Genomic DNA, 25,184 nt, shown 5'->3' with positions numbered 1-25,184 from the left:
GTTTTTAGTCTGCTACTTTCTTAGTTAGCGTTCCATAAGATTTTTAAAGTAAAGTAATAAATTATATACTTCTTCCCTAAGGAATACTTAACTCGTACTTCTTTTTTTATTATTTTAAATTGTTATCATCATGATGTTTTTAGAAGTTATATTCGACATTTATAGTTGATTTTCTATAAATAAAAAATAAAAAAAGCTTGATACATATATTAATAGAAATATTGAATGACTTTTGTCAAAAATTACTCTCTAAATCTTTATTGTATTAAGAAATCTTTCTAAATATTAATTTTTTATTATCAAATTCAATATTTAAGATTTTGAAATTTGATGACATAGAATCGGACCATGGACATTAGTAGTTAATTTTCTTAAATAATACATTTTTGGAAGGAGGTTTTTTCTCCTTAGATTTTTCTCAATTTTCATAGCTTCCGGTTGAACTTTCTTATTTTAGTTTTTAAATAAATTTCAATATTTTTAAAAGTATACACATTTAAAATTAAAAAATAACATTATATCATAATATAAAATGTTTATAAATATAAATATAATTTATATATTTAAAATATTTATTTATTATAATTTTTAATTATGATATAATTTGAATATTTAAAATTATTTTTTTATAAATTATAGAAATATAAAATAAATATTTATTTTCAATACATAACACAAACTAAAATACTAATAAATTATTTTATAAATATAATTAATATTGAGAGTTATAAAAATGTTTGTTTATGATTATTTAGTATTATTTGGATTTTTTTATTGGTAAATTAGGAAATACTTTGTATATTGTACATTATTTTAAAATTTAAATAAAATATATATTTTAGAGAAAAAGTATAAACTTTTATTATTTATAAAAAAATTATTGAATTTGAATCTTTTAAAATAAGGATGTATATCTTATAAAATAAAATTTACTTTGTAAAATCAACAATTAAGATATATAATAAAGTCAAATGTTTATAAAATAAAATCTAAAATTAATTGTAATATAAGTGTTTAATTTTTAATAAATGATTATTATTACGCTTTAATGCCGATTTCCTCACTTTAAAAAAGTTACATTGAATTTTATTATATGTATAAATTAGAGAGTTGACGTTAAATTTAATTAAGAAAATAAGTTATTAAAATCAACACATATCCTCTTTAATACCAAAAAAAAGTAAGGTAAAATTTAAATTTAAATTGTGACAGCAATAATTTTCAAAATTTAATTTATCTAAAATGAAATAATATAATATAAATAATATAATATATCGAGAGAGAAAATTGACACTAAATATAATATATCAAATTTTAAAAATCTCACTTTACACGTTTTTTAATAAATCTAACCTTTTTTAAAATTTGTTAATTAAAAATCAATAATTAAAATCTGTAATAAAATAAAATTCTTGTAAAATAAAATATAAAATTAATTATAATATTAATTAATAATTTTTAATCAATTATTATTATATTATATTATATTCTTTAAAGTACAATTCTCTCATTTTTAGAAAAGATAGATCCGATTTTACTATATTAATAATATTTTATCATGTACAATCACAACTTAAATGTTAATTATATATGGCTAAATTTACAATAAAACTACACGCACTTTTATATATGTATATATGTATATAAGTAAATATTATGTTTAAGTATATAGATTATAATTTAAATTTGTAAAATAGATATTTTTAAATATATAGATTATATTTTAAATTTACAATAAATAATTTATATTATAATATAAAATTATTTTTATTTATTACTTATTTATTTTAAATATTAAAATTTAATTCATAAATAAGTATGATAAATAAAAATTGAATAAAATAAAATTTTAAAAAGATTTATAAAAATTCTCCCATAAGAAAATTTAGTATATATAAGTTGATTGATTATGGGTAATGAAAGAGTTGACTTTAAAATTAATGAAGAAAATGAATGATTAAAATCAAGATACTTCATCTTGATTACGTATAAAGTATGGTAAATTTAAATTTAGAAGTCAAATTTAAATTGTGATAGCAATAATTTTCAAATCTAATTTATCTAAAATGATCGATTTGATAAAAAAATATATATAAAATTTTAAAAATTTTAGTTTACACCTATTTTTAAAAAATCTAAGGCTTTTCTCAAAAAATAAAAAAAGAAAAAAAAAATCTGACACTTTTGTAAATAAAAAAATAAAAAATCTAACACTCAAGTGGAAATAACATGTCATTTTGTTCATGTAGACGTAGTATATAACTTTTGATACATTGTTTTTCTGTTGGTTAAAGATGTATAAATTTATCAAAATTTGAAACTAACAACAATTGAATATCATGTAACGGTAATTAATTATTTGTCCATAGTTAAATAATAAAAACCTTTAAAAAATTATACTACGCTTTAATTAATGTGAAAATATTATACAAATATCATCATTATTCCAATACTGTGAACATTTTCAGTATGACACTTTGTTTGGAGATTTTATTTTTGATACATGGAAAATAATTTATTGGAAATCTTGTAGTCACACAAGAATTAAAAAAAAAATCATTCTGATATAATGAATATTTTATTAAATATTTGTTACTTTTTGATTTTTTAAAAAATACTAGATGATATTCATTATCATTGATCGAGTATTTATTCGACTGAAAATAGATCGTAGTATTAAGTTATTGATTTGACATCGTCTCATGTATATATAGTGAGAAGAAAATTATTTATGGCGAGACAAAAAAAATATAAATAGAAAATTATTTAAATAAAAGTAGTTTTTTATCCCAAAAAATGCTTAGTTGCGAAGAAAACATGTTTTAAAAATTATTTTCTTTTTTCAATTTAAAATTTAAAATTATTTATTCATCCAAATTTTAATTTCTCTAAATCAACAAAAGTGTGTGTGAACATTTGTTTATAATATTTATTTTAAAACTAAATGATTTTATAGAAAGTAACTTGAATAGAAATGAAGTTAAAATAATGTAATTTTTATTTGGATAGTAAATTTTAGAAAAACAATTATCATAAAAAATGTTGTTAAGAAACATACCATCAAAATTAATTTTAGGTATATGTTTCGAAATTTGATTTTATTCATTTTTTTTTGTGAGGATTTTTTATAATAATTTAATGCAAATGTTTTCTTACAATAAAGTTAATAATTAAAGTATTTTTATAGTTATTTGAAAAATAATTAGGAATTTAAAGTCTTAAACATAGTTGTAATTTCAAGCTTTAATTACAAGAAGGCAATTACCTATGGTTAATTAATCTATACCATTAATTAATAAAGGAGTACTTTCATCTGGTGTCTAATTTTATTTTTATTTTTGGCATTTTTACTCTTAATTTTAAGAATAATTACAAAATTTGTAATTATACATTTTTGATTAACACTTCTTTTTAAATAATTATATGGAGTTTTTATTTTATTTTAGTAATTATATACCATCATTTTTATAGAAAGATATCACTATTTTTATTTTAAAAAATATTTTTTATTTAAATAAAATTTATAAAGATAAAGTATGTGAGACCCTCCTCTTTCCCTTTTTCTTTTCTCAGCTCTCACTCACTCAAAACTCTTTTCTTCTCTCTCAAATTCTCACTTTGCTGATTCTCTCTTTCAACCTTGTATTTCTCTTTGCTTGGATTCAAGGTGCTGAGTAGGTGTTGGGTATAGCCATGCCGTGCGGAGCTTCTCATCCTTCCTCTTTTCTTCTCCCGTTCTAGCTTGTCTTCTTTCCGGAGCTCAGATTTCTTCGTACCGAGGTAAGGGAAGTTAGATTTTGCTGCGTTTTGGCTGAAAACGAGTTCTAGGAACTCCTTGATTGTTTGATGTTTGATGATTTTGAGCTGAGATTGAAGGACATGGGGTTTTTGGGTTTTCGGGGCTTGATGAAAAATCTTGGGAATTTTCTTGATTGTGGTTGCATGTGGGAAAAGCTGGGATTTTTGGGTGATTTGATGAAAATGTGATGTTTTGGGCTGATTGCATGTGTTGGAAAATTGATTTGGTGCAGGTTTTGGAGAAAATTTTGAAACTTGGTGAGTTGCTGCTAGGTATCACGCCGGGCGCAGTTCTTCGCGCCAGGCGCGTGATCATTAGAGGGCTTCATTTGGGCAAGCTCGCCGGGCGCAGTGGTGTATACGCCGGGCGAGCTTGAGAATGTGAGCCTCTGGATGGCCCATGCCGGGCGTGGTGAGACGGCGCTAGGCGCGATAACAGTGTGTGACATGTAAATGGTGATTATGGTGTGGCGTCGGGCGTGACTTTGTCTCGCCGGGCGTAGAGACTCCTTGGGAGTCTCTGCCAGAGGTGGCGCCGGGCACAATTTATATTGCGCCGGGCGTGAGACCCTGGGGAGGTCTCTACTTGCCTACACCCAATGCGGGATGAGTACGCCGGGTTTATGAGATCTGTTGAGGTCTCTGCCTCTTATCACGCTGGGCGCAATAGGAATTGCGCCAGGTGCGATGGTCCTTGGTGCTCTCTGGTTGTGCCATGTCGGGCGCGACCATGAGTGCGCCGGGCGCGGATGAGATGATGACTTATGTGCTGAAATTTGCTGATAAATGTAGATATATGCTGAACTGAGCTGAAATTGATGAATATGTCGTGCTGTTAGATGTTACAATTGAATAGGGATGTTTAAGCTATGCTGTGAGCTGTGTTTAGATGTTAAGCTGAGCTGTGTTGTATGCTGATTTAAGCCGTTAATGATGAATGTTGTTGAGCTGTGAAATGTTTATGTTGCATTATGATGTTAAGCTGTATTTGATGTATATTGTTGTGTTGTAAGTGTTTAGCTATGCTGAGTTGTATGCTGTTATAGCTGCTAAGTCGGTGTTGTTATAGCCGCTAAGTCGGTGCTGTTATAATCGCTAAGTCGGTGCTCTTATAGCCGCTAAGTCGGTGTTGTTATAGCCGCTAAGTCGGTGCTATTATAACTGCTAAGTCGGTGTTGTATAGCCGCTAAGTCAGTGTTGTTATAGTCGCTAAGTCAGTGTTGTTATAGCCGTTAAGTCGGTGTTTTATAGCCGCTATGTCGGTGCTGTTATTGCCACTAAGTGGTGTTGTTATTGCCGCTATGCGGTGCTGTTATTGCTGAATGCTGTGATATATTATAAGTTGATGTTGTTAAGCTGGCTGATGTGCTGATAGCTGTAGCTGTTTATCATTCATATTTTATATATGTATGTTGATTCTTTTCACTAGCTTACCCTTTGTTGTTTCCATGTGGTTTGGACTGCTATGATCATACTATGTGTGGGAGCAGAACTGGGTTAGGTTGGTATGCTGAGGAGGGTTTGCAGCTGGCAGATGGAGTTTGTTTATTTTGTTGTTTTTAGCTATCTTGTACAGCATTGCTGGATGTTTTTTTTGTACACTCTGACTCTATCCAGATTTGGACCTTGAATATATATATTCTAGACACCATATGTGTATACTTGCTCTTTTCTGTGTAGTGTTTCTGGTGTACTGTGCTTTGTGTAGGGACCTGTCGGGTCGTTTTCACTTTAGTGGTATCAGAGCAGTTCGAGTCTAGTGGACACTCTGTGGGGGTGGTCCCTTTAGGCTTTTGTTGTGTTGGGCTCTGTGTTGTGTTGCTTTGCTGTGTTGTTTTGCTGTGCTGATTTCTTGGTTGATTGTTATGCTGTTGATTTTTGTTTGGTTTAGTTATTATATACTGAAGATGCTATTACTTTTGTAGACAATGACTAGAATCAATGAGCAGATAGCCCATGCCATGGAGATGATGGCTATGGCTATGCAGCAACAAAATGCCTATTTTGCTCGGATGGACGCTGATAGAGCTACAGCTGGTGCAGCAAGGCCCACGGGGTCACAGGAGAGCCGGAATCTTGCTGAGTTCTAGAAATTCCCTCCTCCACAGTTCAAGGGAGATGCAGATCTAGAGGTAGCTGACCACTGGATTTGTGAACTGGAGAAGATCTTCACTGTGTTGGGATGTTCTCAGGAGAGGAGGCTGGCATATGCTGTGTACATGCTGGTTGGGGAGGCTGAGCATCGATGGAGGGGTACTCACCATATGTTGACCGCTAGAGGAGTGGTTGTTGATTGGGAATGTTTCAGGAGGGTGTTCTTGGAGAATTACTTCCCTGAGAGCGTGAGGCACGCCAAGGAAGCTAAGTTCATGCGGTTGCACCAGGGAGGGATGACAGTTTCTGAGTATGCGATGAGATTTGAGCACCTGACTCATTTTTATTCGCAAGCTATATATGAGGCCTGGAAATGCAGGAAGTTTGCTGAGGGTCTAAAGTATGAGCTGAAGAGGGTGGTGGTGCCTATGGCCATCACTGAGTTTCCGGCCTTAGTGGAGAAGGTGAAGGTTGTTGAGCGGTTGGAAGGTGGCAACCGTGTGACTAAGACTGCGGAGGGACCAGCTGGGTCCAAGAGAGGAGAAAATCATAAGAAGCCATATGATAGGCCCCAACCACAGCAAGGGGGTCATGTCATTAGGCAACCTGCTGATGCTGCCAGAGGAGGGAGACAGGGTGAAGGTGTCACTCTTAGATGTTACAGGTGTGCTGGACCCCATTTGGTCAGGGATTGTCCACACACTGAGAGCCGGTGTTTCAGGTGCCATCAGATGGGTCATGAGTCGACTCACTATCCCACCAGAAACGGACCGGAGAGGGGTGATGCTCAGAGAGGCGATGCTCAGAGGGGTGACAGACCCACTACGGCTGGTAGAGTATTCGCTTTGACTGGGGCTAAAGCTTCTACTTCCTCAGATCTTGTGAAGGGGAAGAGTAGAGCTGCTGGTAAGGATGTGATGATTCTTTTCGACTTTGGTGCTTCTCATTCTTTTATATCTTATGCTTGTGCTGCAATGCTGGGTGTGTCGGTGTGTGATTTGGGGTTGAGACTGCTAGTGTCGACGCCTGCTTCTGCTTCGGTAGTTGCTTCTGAGTTGTGTGCTGGTTGTCCGATTGTTGTGAATGAGAAAAGGTATAAGGTAAACTTGATTTGTTTACCTTTGGTGGATATTGACATAATCTTGGGGATGGATTGGTTGTCCGCCAATCGCATCCTTATAGATTGTGCCAATAGGAGGCTGATCTTTCCTCGAGTGGAGGAGGAGCTGTTGATTTCAGCTGGCCAAGCTGAATCATTGTTGAGAGATGGAGCAGAGTGCTGTCTTCTGCTTGCTGCTATGAGTGTGGAGACCGAGAGGGTCATTGCTGAGATTGATGCAGTGAGGGATTTTGCTGAGGTGTTCCCTGATGAGGTGTCTGGGTTGCCTCTTGTTAGGGAGATGGAGTTTAGCATTGACTTGGTTCCAGGTGCGGGGCCAGTGTCGGTGGCTCCCTATAGGATGGCTCTTGCTGAGCTGGTTGAGCTGAAAGGTCAGTTGGAGGACCTGTTGGAGAAGCAATTTGTGCCACCGAGTGTATCGTCGTGGGGTGCTCCCGTGTTGTTGGTGAAGAAGAAAGATGGAGGTAGTCGACTGTGTGTTGATTACCGACAGTTGAACAAGTTGACCATTAAGAACAAATATCCACTTCCCCGGATAGATGACTTAATGGATCAACTGAGGGGAGCATCCATTTTCTCGAAGATTGACTTGAGGTCAGGTTATCACCAAATCAGGGTGAAGGAGGGTGACATACCGAAGACTGCTTTCAGGACTAGGTATGGTCACTACGAGTACGTTGTGATGCCGTTTGGTGTGACCAACGCTCCGACAGTGTTCATGGATTACATGAACAGGATTTTTCGGCCTTTTTTGGATAAATTCATTGTGGTGTTCATTGATGACATCTTGATTTATTCAAGGACCCCGGAGGATCATGGATAGCACTTGAGGTTGGTGCTGGAGATTTTGAAGGCAAAGCAGTTGTATGCTAAGCTTTCAAAATGTGAGTTTTGGTTGGATGAAGTGAAGTTCTTGGGACATGTGATCTCAGCTGAGGGGATTGTTGTTGATCCAGCTAAGGTGGAGTTGGTGTTGCAGTGGAAGCGTCCAAGAACTATCACTGATATTCGGAGTTTTGTGGGTCTAGCGGGTTACTATTGAAGGTTCATTGAGGGATTCTCCAAGATAGTAGCGCCTCTAACCCAGTTGACAAGGAAGGAATAGCCATTCATTTGGACAGATGCCTGTGAACGGAGTTTTGATGAGCTGAAGAGGAGGTTGACTACTTCTCATGTGCTGGTGTTACCCGATTTTGGTGAACCCTCTGATGTGTATTGTGATGCTTCTCACCAGGGTCTGGGGTGCATGCTGATGCAAAATAGGAAAGTAGTGACATATGCTTCAAGGCAACTGAAGAACCATGAGAGGAATTATCCCACTCATGACTTGGAGTTGGCAGCGGTTGTTTTTTCCTTGAGGATATGGAGACATTATTTGTATGGTTCTTGGTTCAGCGTCTTCAGTGATCACAAGAGTCTGAAGTACCTGTTTGATCAGAAGGAGCTGAACATGAGACAGAGGCGGTGGATGGAGTTTCTGAAGGATTATGATTTCCAGTTGATGTATCATCCTGGGAATGCCAATGTTGTGACGGATGCGCTGAGTAGGAAATTCATCCATATGTCTAGTATGATGGTGAAAGAGCTAGAACTGGTTGAGGAGTTTAGAGATCTGAACCTCTGTGTGGAGTTAGCTCAAGATCACGTTAGTTGTGGGATGATTACCATATCTAGTGAGTTCTTGAGGCAGGTTGGACAGAAGAAGTTACTGGATGTTGAGCTGGTGAAGCTTCTTGGTTTGCTGGGTACCGAGAAGGCTGTTGGTTTTGAGCTGGGCGGAGATAGAATCTTGAGGTTCAAGGGCAGAATTTGTCTATCTCATGATGCTGAGCTGAAGAGAGTTGTGTTGGAGGAGGGTCACAAGAGCAGACTTAGCATATATCCTAGTATGACTAAGATGTACCAAGACCTCAAGAAGACTTTATGGTGGTCTGGTATGAAGAGAGAGATAGCTGAGTATGTGGCGGCCTGTCTGACCTGTCAGAAGGCGAAGGTGGAGCATCAGAAGCCGAGTGGGTTGATGCAACAGATGGAAATTCCGGAATGGAAGTGGGATAGTATCACTATGGACTTCATCGTTGGGTTGCCTAGGTCGGCTAGGAATAATGATGTTATCTAGGTAATAGTGGATCGATTGACCAAGTGTACACATTTCTTGCCTGTCAACATCAAGTGGTTCTTGGAGAAGCTGACGCAGTTGTATGTGAGGAAAATAGTACGGTTGCACGGGATGCCTTCCAATATTATTTCAGACAGAGATCTGAGGTTCACTTTCAGATTTTGGTAGAGTCTACACCAAGCCTTAGGCACGAAGCTGAAGCTGAGTTATGCTTATCATCCGCAGATGGATGGTCAGTCAGAGAGGACAATCCAGTCCTTGGAGGATCTGCTGAGGGCTTGTGTGTTAGACCACTTGGGAAGTTGGGAGGAGGTCCTACCGCTGGTAGAATTCACTTACAATAATAGCTTTCATGCTAGTATTGGGATGACGCCGTTTGAAGCCTTGTATGGCAAGAGATATAAGACTCCTCTGTGCTGGTATCAAGATAGCGAGTCAGTGGTTGTGGGACCAGAGCTGATCCTACGGACTACTGAGAAGGTGAAGCTGATTCAGGAGAGGATGAAGACTGCTCAGAGTAGGCAGAAATCATATGCTGATAAAAGGCGTAAGCCTTTGGAGTTTGCTGAAGGGGAACATGTGTTTCTGAAGGTGACCCCGACTTCTGGTGTGGGTAGAGCGTTGAAGGCAAGGAAGTTGACACCGAGATTTGTTGGTCCCTATCAGATAATACAATGTGTGAGTATCATGATGGGCGCAGTTTTTCGCGTCGGGCGCGTGACCATCAGAGGGCTTCATTTGGGCAAGCTCGCCGGGCGTAGTGGTGTATGCGTCGGGCGAGCTTGAGAATGTGAGCCTCTGGATGGCCCACGCCGTGCGTGGTGAGACGGCGTTGGGCGCGATAACAGTGTGTGACATGTAAATGGTGATTCTGGTGTGGCGCCGGGCGTGACTTTGTCTCGCCGGGCTAGAGACTCCTTGGGAGTCTCTGCCAGAGGTGGCACTGGGCACAATTTATATTGCGCCAGGTGTGAGACCCTGGGGAGGTCTCTACTTGCCTAAGCCCAGCATAGGATGAGTACGCCGGGCTTATGAGATCTGTTGAGGTCTCTGCCTCCTATCACGCCAGGCGCGATGGTCCCTGGTGCTCTCTGGTTGTGCCACGCTGGACGCGACCATGAGTGCGCCGGGCGCGGATGAGATGATGACTTATGTGCTGAAATTTGCTGATAAATGTAAATATATGCTGAACTGAGCTGAAATTGATGAATATGTCGTGCTGTTAGATGTTACTGCTGAATAGGGATGTTTAAGTTGTGCTGTGAGCTGTGTTTAGATGTTAAGCTGAGCTGTGCTGTATGCTGATTTAAGCCGTTAATGATGAATGTTGTTGAGCTGTGAGATGTTTATGCTGCATTATGATGTTAAGCTGTATTTGATGTATATTGTTGTGTTGTAAGTGTTTAGCTGTGCTAGATGCTGATATTGTTGTGCTGTGCTGAGTTATATGCTGTTATAGCCGCTAAATCGGTGCTGTTATAGCCGCTAAGTCGGTGCTGTTATAGTCGCTAAGTCGGTGCTGTTATAGCCGCTAAGTCGGTGTTGTATAGCCGCTAAGTCGGTGCTGTTATAGTCGCTAAGTCGGTGTTGTATAGTCGCTAAGTCGGTGCTGTTATAGCCGCTAAGTCGGTGCTGTATAGCCACTAAGTCGGTGCTGTTATTGCCACTAAGTGGTGCTGTTATTGCCGCTATGCGGTGTTGTTATTGCTGAATGTTCTGATATATTATAAGTTGATGTTGTTAAGCTGGCTGATGTACTGATAGCTGTAGCTGTTTATCATTCATATTTTATATATGTATGTTGATTCTTTTCACTAGCTTACCCTTTGTTGTTTCCATGTGGTTTGGACTGCGATGATCATATTATGTATGGGAGCAGAACAGGGTTAGGTTGGTATGCTGAGGAGGGTCTGCAGCTGGCAGATGGAGTTTGTTTATTTTGTTGTTTTTAGCTATCTTGTACAACATTGTTGGATGTTTTTTTTGTACACTCTGACTCTATCCAGATTTGGACCTTGTATATATATATATATATATATATATGTATATATATATATATATATATATATATATATATATATATATATATATATATTCTAGACACCATATGTGTATACTTGTTCTTTTCTGTGCAGTATTTCTGGTGTACTGTGCTATGTGTAGGGACCTGTCAGGTCGTTACAAAGTATCTAGATTTTATTAATATCAATAAAATGACTCTAATTTCTTACTTTTAAAATGTTAAAGTAAGCAACTTTAACTTTAACGTCATGTTTATCTTGAATAGTGACAAAATAGTGTAGGGAGAGAAATTTATTTAATTGAAATTGTTTTACTCATTTATTTAATAGGAGTTGTATCAAACGATAAATTTATATGGGTCAATCTTATGTCTGTAAATTGTTTCTCAAAATTCAGTGAAAATAGAGGGGAAAAAAAGGAGAGGATGTTTTTTCTTTCACTTTTATCCATGTGAAAATGTCCTTTCATTCAAGTGTGGGTCTTGTATTTAAATGTGGTTTTTTTATTTGAATGTGTGTGCTAATTATTTGTTAAGCTTGCATTTTTAAGGTTTTTATTCAAATGTGTATGTTGGGACTTTTACTTTTATTCAAATATTGTGGCTATTGTATTTGAATGCACGGATATTTTATTTGAATGCATTGATATTTTATTATGCAGGGATTTTTATTTTTTGGGTTTTTTATTTGAGTAGGGTGGGTCATGTATTTAAATGCATGGCTGTTGTATTTAAATGCAGGGAGTTGAATATTTAGTCGACTAAGTATGTTTCAATGAAATAATTATTTGGTTTTATTTGAATAATATGCATTATATTCGAATGCAATTAAATAAATAAGATTGATTTATTGAAATGAAAAATGATTTTGATCGAATATACAAATAATAATAAAACATGAATAATTTGAAAAGATAAATTCTAAAAAGGTGAAATTATATTTTTTTTTAACTATAATTTCTTTCTTTTCTATTCATTCAAACCAAACAACTTTATATTATTATTATTATTTTTAATTTCTTACATATTTCTCTAAAAAAAACTCATTTTCATCCCATTTTTTCTCTCTCTTCTATTTCTTTTTATCTTATTTATCCTCACAACCAAACATAGTGTAAGTGGCAAGGAAAAAAAAAAGTCCACAAAATAAAAGTAACTTGACTTAAACATATCACTTTGTTTAAATTAAAAAAAAAAATGCCCTTACCTATATATAAAAAATATTATCTATTTTGTATATATTTTTATTTGAGACAATTTTAACTTTTCAAATAAAAATAAGAAATTATTAAAGGGAGATTATAAAAGATTACAAAACTCTTTTAGTATATAATAACTATACATTATTGTATTGACATGAGTAATTAAATAGAGACATGAAAGTGTCTTTTCTTCACTAATTATAAAGAAAATCCTTTTAAAAAACAAATTTTTAAAGAAATTGATAGAATTTATTTATAAAAAAAAACTAAAAAAATGTTTTTAAAAATAAGCAATATAGATAAACACTTTTTAAAAGTAGAAAACTAATTATTTCATTAAAATAAGTATTTTTAAGAAAAAAAATCAAACAGATCCATTATTGTCTTCCATAATTCAAAAATAAAATTAAATAAAACATTATTTTTTTAACTTCATTATTGAGAGATTTTTGCTCGGACAAATAAAAGAATATCATCTACAAAAAAAAATGGACAAGAAAAAGGGAATTCTCCTTTAGAAATTCAAACAATTTTCATTGTTTTTCATAAAGCTCTTGATTAATTATAGCTCTCAATCTCTCCGTACACAACACAAATAAATAGGGTGGGAGGAAACGCCTTGTCTAAAACCCTTAACAAAAGCAAAACTCTTCATTTTATAACTATTCTGCAATAAGAAAATATCAACACTATAAGTGTCAAGCATAATTATAAAAAAAATAAAAATAAATAAAAATAAATAAATAAAAGTTAAGCAAATCCAAACTATCTAAAATTTTGACATAAGAACTCTAAATCAACTCGACCTTAAACCATATGCTTTCTCCAAGTCTAACTTAAAAATAACACCACTTTCTTTCTTTTTAGATTTATTCATGTGATATATAGCCTCTTGCAAGATAATAGGATTATCCTTTGTGACTCATCTTGAAATAAAGTTACTTTAAAAAAAGTTCATGATATCATAAAGAAAAGGCCTTGCCTTATTGACATGCACCTTGAAAATTAGTTAATAAACAACATTGCATAAGCTTATAGGATGAAATTAGTAAAAATAATTGGAGCATCTCCTTTGGAAATTAAAACGGGTAATATTTCATAAATACTATAATCAAACCTCCCTCTATAAGCATTTTCAACAAAATGCCAATACCATTTTCAACAAAATGCCAATACCAGCACTTATCTCATGCTATAACATTTTGAAAAATATATGTTGGTATTCGTCCAGTCGTATACTAGGAAAACCTCATTCTAAATAAAGTCGAGTGAACTTTTTCTTTAGAAACAAGCTTAATAAAAGCTCAACAACATGTTTGTGTATTGCACAAGTTAGAATAGTAGCTTTTTGTAAATAAAAAAAAGTAACATTAATTTAATTATTTAAAATTTACAAATTAAAAAATAGCCATATTGCATAATTTTTTTTATGTAATTACTTTTCTTGAAATTTAAATAATTTTATAATATATCAATGTTATAATTATTATTCAAATATTTTTCTTTTAAAGAAAAATTTGTAAAATAAATATTCACATTAATATTTTAAAATACATATTTTACATGTCCAAATTATTATAATTATATATAAGATAAAATGTTGAATGTTGTACGCACAATTATATATCTATATTTTGTAATGACTCATTATGGTGTCTACACTTAACAACTTACGAATAATAGCATAAAAATAACTAATAACTTAGAATTATATATTTACATATATGTGAATGTGTATTATATATCATGCATATAAAAGTAAAACAACTATATAAATATGTGTATATAGATACAATAATCCAGTAAAAGTAAATTATACAACTTAAATTGCTAGTTAAACAATTTTTATACAAAGTACTATATAACAGTAACACCAAAATACATAAATGACTTCACCATCTACTTGATGAACTTCTCTTTATAGCATCTCACCCCTATCCCTACTCTGTTCCCATATCATGTATGATCATCTTAATCCAAATCACATGGAAACACGTAAGGGTAAGCTATAGTATCTAGAAGAAACAACATATATATGACACAGAGTATAAACAACATGGTACATCATCACATCTTAGAATAGTAACACCAATCTCAACACATTCAACACTATCAACATGTATGCCACAAATCAACCAACACTATCAATTTAAACAATTCATTACACTACAACACAATATCATCTTGCACACCACTACACCGACAACTCACTTTTTTAACACAATAACTATATGCATTGTCATGCATTTTAAGTAGGAGATCTACTACAATACAGGATAAATAATTTAAGTGACTTGACCTTACCGAACCAACAACATATGGTGATATTTTTGACTTGCTAGATCAACAAAATTTTGGATATTCATCAATAACACAACAATTTGGTCTCTCAGATGTTGTCACTTAAACAAAGAAATTTAGTATTATTGTCTAAGTATAATAACTAAATATATATGTCTACCACGATATTAACTAGCTTAACTAAGCCTCATATGTGATTAACCTACCGACTACCCTCTAAATAATACACTTTTTGATACTCGATTAGAAACTAAGTTATCGGTTTCATACTTTACTCAATTAGTCACTTGTAATCAATATAGCTTGAATTGGTTCCTATATTATAGTCGCTTCATACATGTGTGCCTCGACTTTGCCCACATACGATACCAACTATGGTCCTAAAAGAGACTCAATCGTCCTCTTCAAGGGTCAACTCTATAAGAAGGGTTTTCAACAAAACTTGGACTATTAAAGTACCGCAACAAAATGTTTACACGATGAGATAAGGTAAAGGCCCTTATGACCTCACGCTTGGTGTGGCAAAGTACCACGTTCGACCTCATTTTAGACAAAGAGTCTCTACCTGACTCACGTCTAGCATCACCATACTAACACTCGACGTAATCTAAGTAGAGTTTTGGCTTGGCCACACTGGGCGTCACTCGAATAGAGCCTAATGTCACCAAGTTAGGGACCTCCCAACTTTTTTTCACCTAGTGCCATTCATGTCACACCCGATATCGTTTCAACTTAAGACAAGTCTTTCTTCTCAGACCTAACACCACTAATCTTGCTCCCAGCGTTACAAGACAAAGAACCCCATGTTGAAATAGCACTTGACGCAATGCGAGTTCTACACTTATGCAGATCATGAATTCTGCTCAATCCGCACGAAACTCAGTAACTTCCAAGCATGCAACACTATAAAACAACTAAATACATCATAACCAACATATAGATGCACTCAAGTTCAACATGCAACAATTATAAATCAAATCACCATCTTTTATTCCAACATGCTTCAAAACTCAAAAACCTAAATTGGGTCATTCTACTTAAATCATGCAACTCAGTAGCAACTTGAATTGAAATCAACCACAACAATGCAACAACTTCACAATATTAAGAATTTTAAACTTTTCTTACCTCAAAATCAAAGAGAATTGAGGAAGAGAAGAGAAGAAGAACACCAAGCTACCCCATGTCTACTCTGAACAAATTACTACTCGAATTCAAGGTTCTACTTACCTAGAATCACAACAACACAAGTTACGTGAGATTAGGGAAAAATAAACATTTTACAAAAGAGGTTTGTGAGAAAAATGAAACTTATGGACCAAAACACTTCTTTCTACAATTCGTTTCTCTAAGTTTTTGAAGAATTAAAATTATGAAGCTTTATTCAAAATAAAAATCTTATATATTCATTCCCTTGAGGTTAAGTTGATCTCTTGTATATATAAACCCCTAACACTACAAAAACTCACAAGAAGTTCTCAGATTCTAAAGTTTCTCAACATAAAACAATACTTCAACACAACAACCAACATATAATTAAAACAATTACAACACTTTACAACTTACAATGTTACATATTTTATATGAATAAATAATATATATATATATATATATATATATATATATATATATCTATATATACATATAATGTTATATTGTATTAAAATATAATATTATGTATAAAAAAAATGGGAGGAAAAAAATTTATTTTATTATGTTACTTTTCACCCTAATTCTCTAAGATAAAAATGTCAATTAGATATAACAAATATAGTTATTACAATTTATTTGTATAATAAGTAATTAATTATAACATGATAAAATAATATTTTTTTTAATTTTGTCCACTGAAGATACTTTAAAATTTGTTAAGTTAAAATTTTGTAGTGAGGATTATAATTTTTTTATTATTGATAAAAAATATTTTTCTCATTAATTACATTAAGTCAATTAATTCTTATATATTAAATACAAAGTCCTATTTGTGTGCGACAATGCGAGTGTTTTTAAGTAATTTTCTCTATAAAAATATCTTAAAAATCTTTTAAATATCTATTTATATAAAATTTAAATATAATTTATGTATTAAAATATAATATTTATTTATATATAATTTATAATAGATTTTAGTTATAAATAATAAAAGAAATTATCCTATTTGATGTCCATATTTTTATAATCTTATCCTTATAATTATCTTTTTATAAATTACAATTATTTTTATATTTTACTTCATAATTAATGTTATTTTTAATAATTATCAACTATTATATAATATTTATTATTTTTAAAATAATTAATGGAAACATGTACAACTCGCGAAACACTTTTTTTTATATTAATTTATACCTATCATAAATGAGATAGGTATGTAACCGTTTTTAGTCTTCACTTTTAAGTGATTCGTTAATCCATTATATTGTTTGAATGTAATGTTTTTTTAATCTTTTTAAATAATTATACACAATCTTTTAATATTTTGTTTGTATATAATTATTAAATATTTTATTTGTATATAATTATTAAAGATATGAAGTGCCTCAATCTTTTTGTATATAATAAATATTTGAGTTAATCATTTATATATTGTCAGTATAAAATTTTTTTACATTGACAATCAATTACATATTTTAATTATGTCATGTTACTGTTAAAAATAAATGTATTTATAGTAACATGATATAATTAAAAGATGTAATTAATTGTGAGGATAAAAAGCTTTACACCTAAATATTTTACATGTACACCGTAGAATCGTAGAATCTGAAATACCAGTACAAATTACATCATGCTAAACCTAATCAGTTTTTTTTTTTTTAAATAAAAATTTTAAAAAATAAGCATGAGTTAGAAACGACAGCTGTAAATAATACAGATATTTATGTTCATGCACGGCGCGGATCCAGTGTATCTTGAAAGGCAATTTCTTACCTGAACTACCTAACAATGCTCGACACGTGTCCACAATAATTGAGCCACAGCAATTCCATGAAGGAATCGAACCAATAATACAAGCTCGAAACATCCCACTGGGGTAACCGAAAACCCAAGCAGGCGGTAAAGGGCGGTTCAATCCGGGTCACGCAATTCATAAAATAATTCGAAATCCCAACCCCATACCTCTATAAATAACAGCCATTTGTGCCCATTCCTTTTCGCATTCAACTCATAAGAGAAGAAAACCCTCTCTCTCTAAAGCGATTTCCACCTTTCTCTCTCTAAAAATGGGAACAGCCATCCTCCGTTCCCACGATTGCCTCCAAGGCCGCTTTCTCCCCAATGAAGCCTTCGCAATTGCCACGTCACGCGTCGCGTCGCGGAGAACCTCTAACCCTAACCACACCCTCGCCGGTTCAGCCTCCCAGACCCGCCGCCGCAGGCGGAGTCCGGTCGCTGATCGAGATCGCCGTAGGTCGCCGCCCAAGGCCCCTTCGCCGGCCACCCTCGTCATGGGACAGGTTAAGATCCTGAAGCGAGGCGAGAAACTGAGCCTGCACAATAATAACAATAATAATAGCATCAACGGCAAGACCGAGGTGGGCCTGGATTTGTTATTGGGCTCGACGGACAGATTGGGCCCGGATCCGTTAACCGTGCAGAAGCAGATTAGGGTTTCGGATTCAGCCAACGGTGTCTACGCGGGATCAGCGTTCGTTTCGTCGCCGCATCCGAGCTCCGTTCCGGTCCCGGGATTTTTAGGGCGGAACGGCGCCGCCACCAGCGATTTGCGACGGTTGTTGCGGCTCGATTTCGAATGAATAGTTCGGTTTGGGTTTTCGGATATTACTTTGTATTTGGAAATGACGGTTAGGTGATGATGGATGATTGGTGCTCGCATGGTCTCTGACGCGCTTCCTTTATTTTTTCAAGAGGATTGGCGCAGAGTGCGAGCGCGTGAAGGAACGTCGAAAGCAACGCGAAGGTTTAGGGGTGGAGATTTGATTAGATAGGTAGTGGCACCGTTAGTTAACTCCGGTAATGATAGAAGGCTTGGGATAAGGAATAGAATTGTTGGTTTGATATGTGTGGATCTAGAGTGTGTAATAGTTGGGGTTTCTTTATTCATGTGGTAGAAGAAGAATGTTTGATGTGAGTTGTGTGTGGTTTAGGTGGTGTTTGTGTGATTTTCTCTTATAATCGTGCTCTTATGATGTAGTTGTTCAAATCTATAAGTAATACATCAGCAAAGTTTTTAGTATTAGCTTTACTGTGCCTTCTGTGATGAGGTTATTCAATTTCGTGTATGGATTTCTCGAGCATCGTGAATTTGAACGTTTGGATTTGATTTGTTGCATAGTTTACGATTTTAGTGCCTGATTAGGGAGTGCTTTTTGTTTCCTAGGTTTCATTTTATTTTGATTTGCCCTTTTATGAATTAATTTGAAATGGTGTCACTGTGCTAGAATGTTTTTAGGGATCTGGAGGAATCGATTTCCAGACAACTGAGACAAGCAAAATACATTTTATTCGGGTGACTTATTTGATTTCATGGGGTCGTTAGTGAGGTTAACTGCCATGTTTTTGGAATAAGAAAAGGATCTCATTTATGTTTAATGTGTTGATTTTATTTCCCAAACAGGTATTTTAAATTGAATCTTTGGGAGGAGTGGTACTTGATCTGTTTGCTTTCTCACTTTATCCTAGTGTTTCATTCGTTTAATTATTTTGAATTTGCAGAAAATCAATTTGCTAGAGTTTTAGTTTCTATATAGCATGGTTGATAGATGGTTTAGTTCATTAAGCATGTTGATAGAAATTTAATTTTCTGATAGTATATGAAATAATATTATTTTGGAAGAGATAAATTCACACATTTGTCATTTCTATACTTCTACTTTGGTTCACACAATATAAAACAAAGGAGTTATAGTTCCTTGCTGGGTGTGGGGGTTTTTCCTACTTTCTGGCCATTTTACTTTGGGTGTGGGTAAGTTGGATTCCTAGTTAAAGTATATATAAAATTTAACTAGACAGAATTTTCCGAAATCATCAATCTTTATGCATTTTCCCAGAAATTCGTTAAAAGCTGCTTATTCTGTGTGATATAACGGCTAAAGGGGATGGGAAACTAAACTCATAATTAAGTCATGATAAACTTTGCTTTAGTTTTAGTTAATGGTTTTGGTGGGTGAAGTTTTCATGTTTAGTAGTGATTGTTATATTGTGTTATTGGCAACAAAATTATTACTCTATCTAAGAGTTGTTCATAAAATAATTTCAAAAATAAATATTAAATTCTTTGGTAATTGGTGGAAGGGTTTTAAAAAAAGTTTAAATTCTTATAATTATTGTACATGCAGGAGATGTTAAAATTTTATGGGTTTGGTCCATTTGGAGTTTGGACTTGAGTTTTTAAAAAAGGATTAGTAGATTTGATTTATAAAAATGAATTAACTGGATAATTTGAAAGGTCATGAATTCGGGAATTGTCATGCATATTGTATAAATGTGATAAAAAAGGGATGACCTAAAGTTTATGTTTTAGTGATAGTTAACAAAATATAAGAATGCATTTAAATAGAAAAAGATTAATTCTGTTTTATTCATCTTATCAAGTTCTCATCTACTCAATTACAAAAGGATCATATTCATAAGTTGAAAACTGCTGCAAGGCCAACAAGGCATCAGCCAGCCTTAGGTCCCTTTCAAGTTTTTAATATATATATATATATATATATATATATATATATATATATATATATATATATATATATATATATATATATATATATATATATATATATATATATATATAAATTCAAACGATATTAACGTTATTTTTATTAATTATTATATTATTTAATAATTTTATATTAAATATTTTTAAAAAATTTTAGATTGAAACTTTTTTATTCTTATATTATATGTACAAAATTTTATATTAATCTAAAATAATTTAATATTTCATTTTTTATAAAATAAAATTAACGTAATATATTTATTAAAAATATATTAAAATATAAATATTTTAATTTTATTTGATATAAATATATAAAGTGATATGAAATTATAATTCAATAATTGAATTGATAAAATTTATATTTAATATAAAATATTTTACATTTCATATTTATATTTATCGTATATAATGTATTGCGATTGAATGACCATGTAAATTTACACTGTTAACATATCACAACTAAACTTTCTCTTGATATATATATATTATAAAATTTACATTAAGTATTTTATTTTATATATAATTATACAATTTTTACATATAAATTTAAAATATTTTTTATCAATTTTAATATATTAAAATAAATAATAATTATATCAATAATTTTTTTAAAAATTATCACGAGTATTTAACATTAAACGTATAAGTTACCATCCGTCCGAGAACAGTCTAGGTCGTTTCTAGAGCACAAACTTGCTTAGTAATCTTTTGCCTCATTTCCAAATCGCAAATCAACTTGACAATTGACACGTACTACCTAAATTATTGGTCCCTTAACTTCATGGGCTAATTTAGTTCTGTCCATTTAGTTATACGCCAACATGGTTAGGCTTAAATGAATAACAACTTTTGTATAAGGTTACGAAATAATATTTTTTTGGCTAGGCAAAGAATAACTTAAATCATGTACTGAGATTATTCCTTTGCTAAATTACTTGGCAAGATCATTACATATAAAATGGTGGAATAATGTTGAATAATGATATAATTTAAAAGAAAAAAAAATGAATGGATAAAGTGATGAAATCAGAGTGATGTTGCTAAAACATCATAATAATAAGCGTTTTTGTACTTGAACAAAAAGTTGTCCCATTTAGTAAAAATCTTTGTCAAATCTTTATCTTTTATTTCCTGTCTCATGATTCTTTTATAAATCAAATACAGAATAATTATATTTATTCTATTCAGTACAATGATTTTTAAAACGAACTTAACTGACCCTTAAAAACATGTTTTATAACATTTCAATAGTTTTAGAAATATTTTTTTATATTAAAAAATAATTTAAATAAAAAAGAAGCCACAAATGTGATAAAATAAAATAACTTATATTCTCATTAAAAAAAAATTTCTCACCGAAATCTGGTTTTAGCATTGCTGGAAATCGCCTTATGGATGAATGAGGTAAGATGTATTCAAACATATCATGTCACCTACCATAACATAATAATTACAAGTGCTACATGACTAAATAGATGTCATATATTAAGAGATAAATATATCGTTTTAAAAAAAAATATATAAGAACTAAAACTAATAAAAAAAATTTAACAAACATTAAAAATATATTTAAACTTAAAAGTATGAACAAAATGAAACTGTAATTTTTGCATGCAAGGCCATGATGATCTGATTATCTGAATTACATTCCTCAACTTCAACTGCCAAGTACAGTATAAACTTCAGAATTCCAACTTATCATACAATGATATCATATCTAACAATGAATAAAGCAAAACTGGATAAAATTATTTTGTTATAGAATTTACTACGTTACCTATTAAAATGAACTGAAACAAAGTAACATAAAATCGAACATTTTCAAGTATCCTCCTGTTAAAAACTGTTCTCTGTAGAGCTAATTTTTGCCTGTGAAGTCTTCAATCCAACTTGACCGAAGAGAACAAGTAATGCACAAACCAGAATGAGGAAAGGAATCCAACTGTACCTGTAGCCAACATGATTGCTATAACCATGAAGAGGGAATATCCCAAGTAAAGAGTTGCAGAAACAGCACCACTCAGATTCTTGAGATCAAACACAAGATAGTTTATGGCGTACAAAAAGATGTATATGGCAACAGAACCAGAGGCATAGAATGATTTCCACCACCATCTCCAATCCTCCACACAGAGGTGCATGTAGGTTAGAACTAGAGATACCTCAGCACAAACCACCACTAGAAGAATCAAAACAATGAAGAGGAATCCAAATACATAGTAAACACGTCCCATCCAAATACTTGACATGATAAAGAAGAGCTCAATGAACAAGGTGCCAAATGGAAGGGTGCCAGCACCAAGCACCAAAAGCCATGATGGATACCTCTGCTGGGGAATTTCTCTAGGAATTTGATTGGTTCTAACTGGATACTCAAGGTGGGGTGCCCTTGCTCCAAAGTACCCTCCAATAAGGGTAAGGGGCACAGAAATGCAGAACCAAAGCATAATCAGTATAACAAAGAGTGAAATTGGAATGGCTCCTGTGCTGTGGCTTCCCCACAATAGGAAGTTCAAGGTTGTGAGAATCAAAAAGGCGATACCAGGGAAGAAACAAGCAGCCTTCCATGCCACTGACATCCATCCCTTCTGATCGCCACAGCTGATTGTCCTCCATAGCCGAACTGCAACATAACCAGCAGCAATACCAAGTATCATGTAGAAAAACAGCATACCTGTGACAAGCGTTCCACGGGAAGCCGGTGACATGAATCCAAGTGCAGCAAACAAAATTGTCACAACAGCCATCCCAAGAATCTGAACTCCATCCCCAACCATTATACACAACAAAGCTGGATGCGAGGGGGCACGGAAAACATCCCCCACAACAAGCTTCCAACCAGATAACTCCTCATTCATCTGTGCTTGTGCCTCCTTATCAAGCTCCTCATACCGGGTCAGATCCCTCCTAACAGTCCTCAAAAAGATAACAAGAACAATCCCAGCAAGAAAAGTGATCACCATAAGCGAATTCAGGATTGAGAACCAATGAACTTTGGCTCCCTCCATCTTCAAATAAGCATCCCATCTAGATGGCCACTTGATATCACTCTCCTCAAAGGTCACCTCATATGTAAACGCCACCGGCTGCCCTTCCTTGATAGGCATCGCCACCATGGACGGATCACACTTGATTGCCGACGGGTACTTGCTATACATTTTCAACCCTTTAACCGAATCAGCATTGTGCATAACACTACAAGGTATCACCTCAAACCCAACAACCATGTAGCCAGGCTTGTCATTTCCCTCCTTACCAATTGTAGGGATCATCTCAGCCGCATCACCGGTCCCCATCACACGAGCCACATTGGTCTCCTCGTACTTATGCACAAGGACATTGAACTTGAGATGGTTAAACATATAATACACATCCTGAATCTTGATACCAACAGGGTATCCTGTCCACCTCAGAAAGTACTCCTCCTTCTTGGTAAACCTAATGGCAGGCAAATTATCAAGTATCAAATTCACCTGATACATCTCATCAATTCTCTTCTTCAAGATCTTGAATTGATCCTCAGAGAGCTTGTCCACTTGGCACAAGAATATCTCAGACTCATTTGCGTACATCTTAAACCTGTAAGGTGAATTCTCGATCCGATCCCCCATGAGGAGTTCACCGAGATTCTCAGCACTGTCCTTGACACCACCCTCAGGCTTGCAAAAGGGTAAACTGTAATAACTGAAGGGCATTTCTGTGTCAATTGAAGTTAGAGAATTCACCTTCACCCACAACTCATCCCCAACGCCATACTTGTGGGGGTAACTACCGGGAAGGTAAAACCCGTGTCCAGATTGAAACATTAAGCACAGAAAAACCAATACCCACGATCTAAATCGGTGGAAAGACTCCATTTTTGGGCGGATTTGCGCCAGATCTGAAAGACCCAGATAGGGAAAATGTCAAGAGAGAGAAGAAAAAAAAGTGAAAGGAAGGGGAAGTTATAACTAGGTTTTCAGTTCAGGGACAATGCAGATGCAAAACATGGAAGTTAGAATACAATGCAACACAACAGGACTCAAAAGACGAAATGTGATATAGAAATGAAGAAAAGATTGGAATGCACGTGAATTTTATTACTCACCTGAGGGAAGAGGAACGAAGATCTGCGTGAAAAACTGAATTTCTTCGAGCAATGGGAATCTAAAATTGATGGAAAGAAAGGAAAACGCTAAACGGTGGAACGAAGGCTTTGAAACTTGGGACTGCAAATTTATATGCTTCCTTCCCTTGGCGCTGCTTGTCTTTCACTGTTCTTATTGCAAGATGGGGACTACTCATGCTCTTAAATTACCATAATATCCTCCCATTTAAATTCACATTTTACCATACTTTATTTAGTTATTTTGGTTATCATTAATGCTTTATTCTTTGCAATGTAATTGCTCATCAATATGCCTCTGAATTCCGATTCTATGTCAGGACTTGTTTTATAAATTTTAACATTTTTATTTTATAAAGTTATATTTTATAAGATAGACTCTTAAATATGCTTGTAAATTAAATCAAACTTTTTTTATAAGACAAATATATTTTAAAAAATTCTTATAACACGTAAATAGACTAAATTCAGACTATATATTATTAATCAAGACCAGACTCAGTTCTAACGAAGTGTGATTTAACTTAGCTTATTTTCACCATATTGTAAAGCTGTCAAACTAAACCAATAAGTGACATAATTAACCCAGACAATAAATAATGATACGGTAATTAGTTTTTTTTTTTTTTTTTAAGATAGGAAAGATCGCAAAGATAATCGCAATAAAGATTAAACCTATCATGTTTCTAATTACCCAAACCTTTCCCCACCCAACCACTAGACTAACTCTAATGGTTCATACGGT

The 25,184-nt window shown here is 33.5% G+C and overlaps 3 protein-coding genes across 3 annotated transcripts; 2 read left to right on the top strand and 1 right to left on the bottom strand.

Moving 5' to 3' along the window:
• The first annotated feature begins 5,274 nt into the window (after positions 1 to 5,274).
• Positions 5,275 to 8,054, top strand: LOC145958144 (uncharacterized). Its single transcript, XM_083074626.1, has 6 exons — positions 5,275 to 5,337; positions 5,907 to 6,786; positions 6,910 to 6,985; positions 7,088 to 7,283; positions 7,814 to 7,865; positions 7,945 to 8,054. Exons 1-6 carry the CDS (start codon positions 5,275 to 5,277, stop codon positions 8,052 to 8,054), a joined length of 1,377 nt encoding a protein of 458 aa, XP_082930752.1.
• Positions 8,055 to 17,800: 9,746 nt separating this feature from the next.
• LOC109791009 (uncharacterized) lies at positions 17,801 to 18,855 on the top strand. The gene has a single exon (XM_020350259.3). The coding sequence runs from the start codon at positions 17,879 to 17,881 to the stop codon at positions 18,410 to 18,412; it is 534 nt and encodes a 177-aa protein (XP_020205848.1). The 5' UTR covers positions 17,801 to 17,878; the 3' UTR covers positions 18,413 to 18,855.
• Positions 18,856 to 21,959: 3,104 nt separating this feature from the next.
• LOC109791010 (transmembrane 9 superfamily member 11) lies at positions 21,960 to 24,778 on the bottom strand. Its single transcript, XM_020350260.3, has 2 exons — positions 24,422 to 24,778; positions 21,960 to 24,214 (listed from the first exon to the last, which is right to left on the bottom strand). Exon 2 carries the CDS (start codon positions 24,189 to 24,191, stop codon positions 22,215 to 22,217), a length of 1,977 nt encoding a protein of 658 aa, XP_020205849.1. The 5' UTR covers positions 24,192 to 24,214; positions 24,422 to 24,778; the 3' UTR covers positions 21,960 to 22,214.
• Between the last annotated feature and the right edge of the window lie 406 nt (positions 24,779 to 25,184).

The sequence above is a fragment of the Cajanus cajan genome, chromosome 5, assembly GCF_000230855.2.
Source record: "Cajanus cajan strain Asha chromosome 5, NIPB_CcT2T_4, whole genome shotgun sequence".
Taxonomy (NCBI): domain Eukaryota; kingdom Viridiplantae; phylum Streptophyta; class Magnoliopsida; order Fabales; family Fabaceae; genus Cajanus; species Cajanus cajan.
The sequence above is the reverse complement of the archived record's forward strand: the minus strand, read 5'-3'. Positions and strand labels throughout refer to the sequence as shown.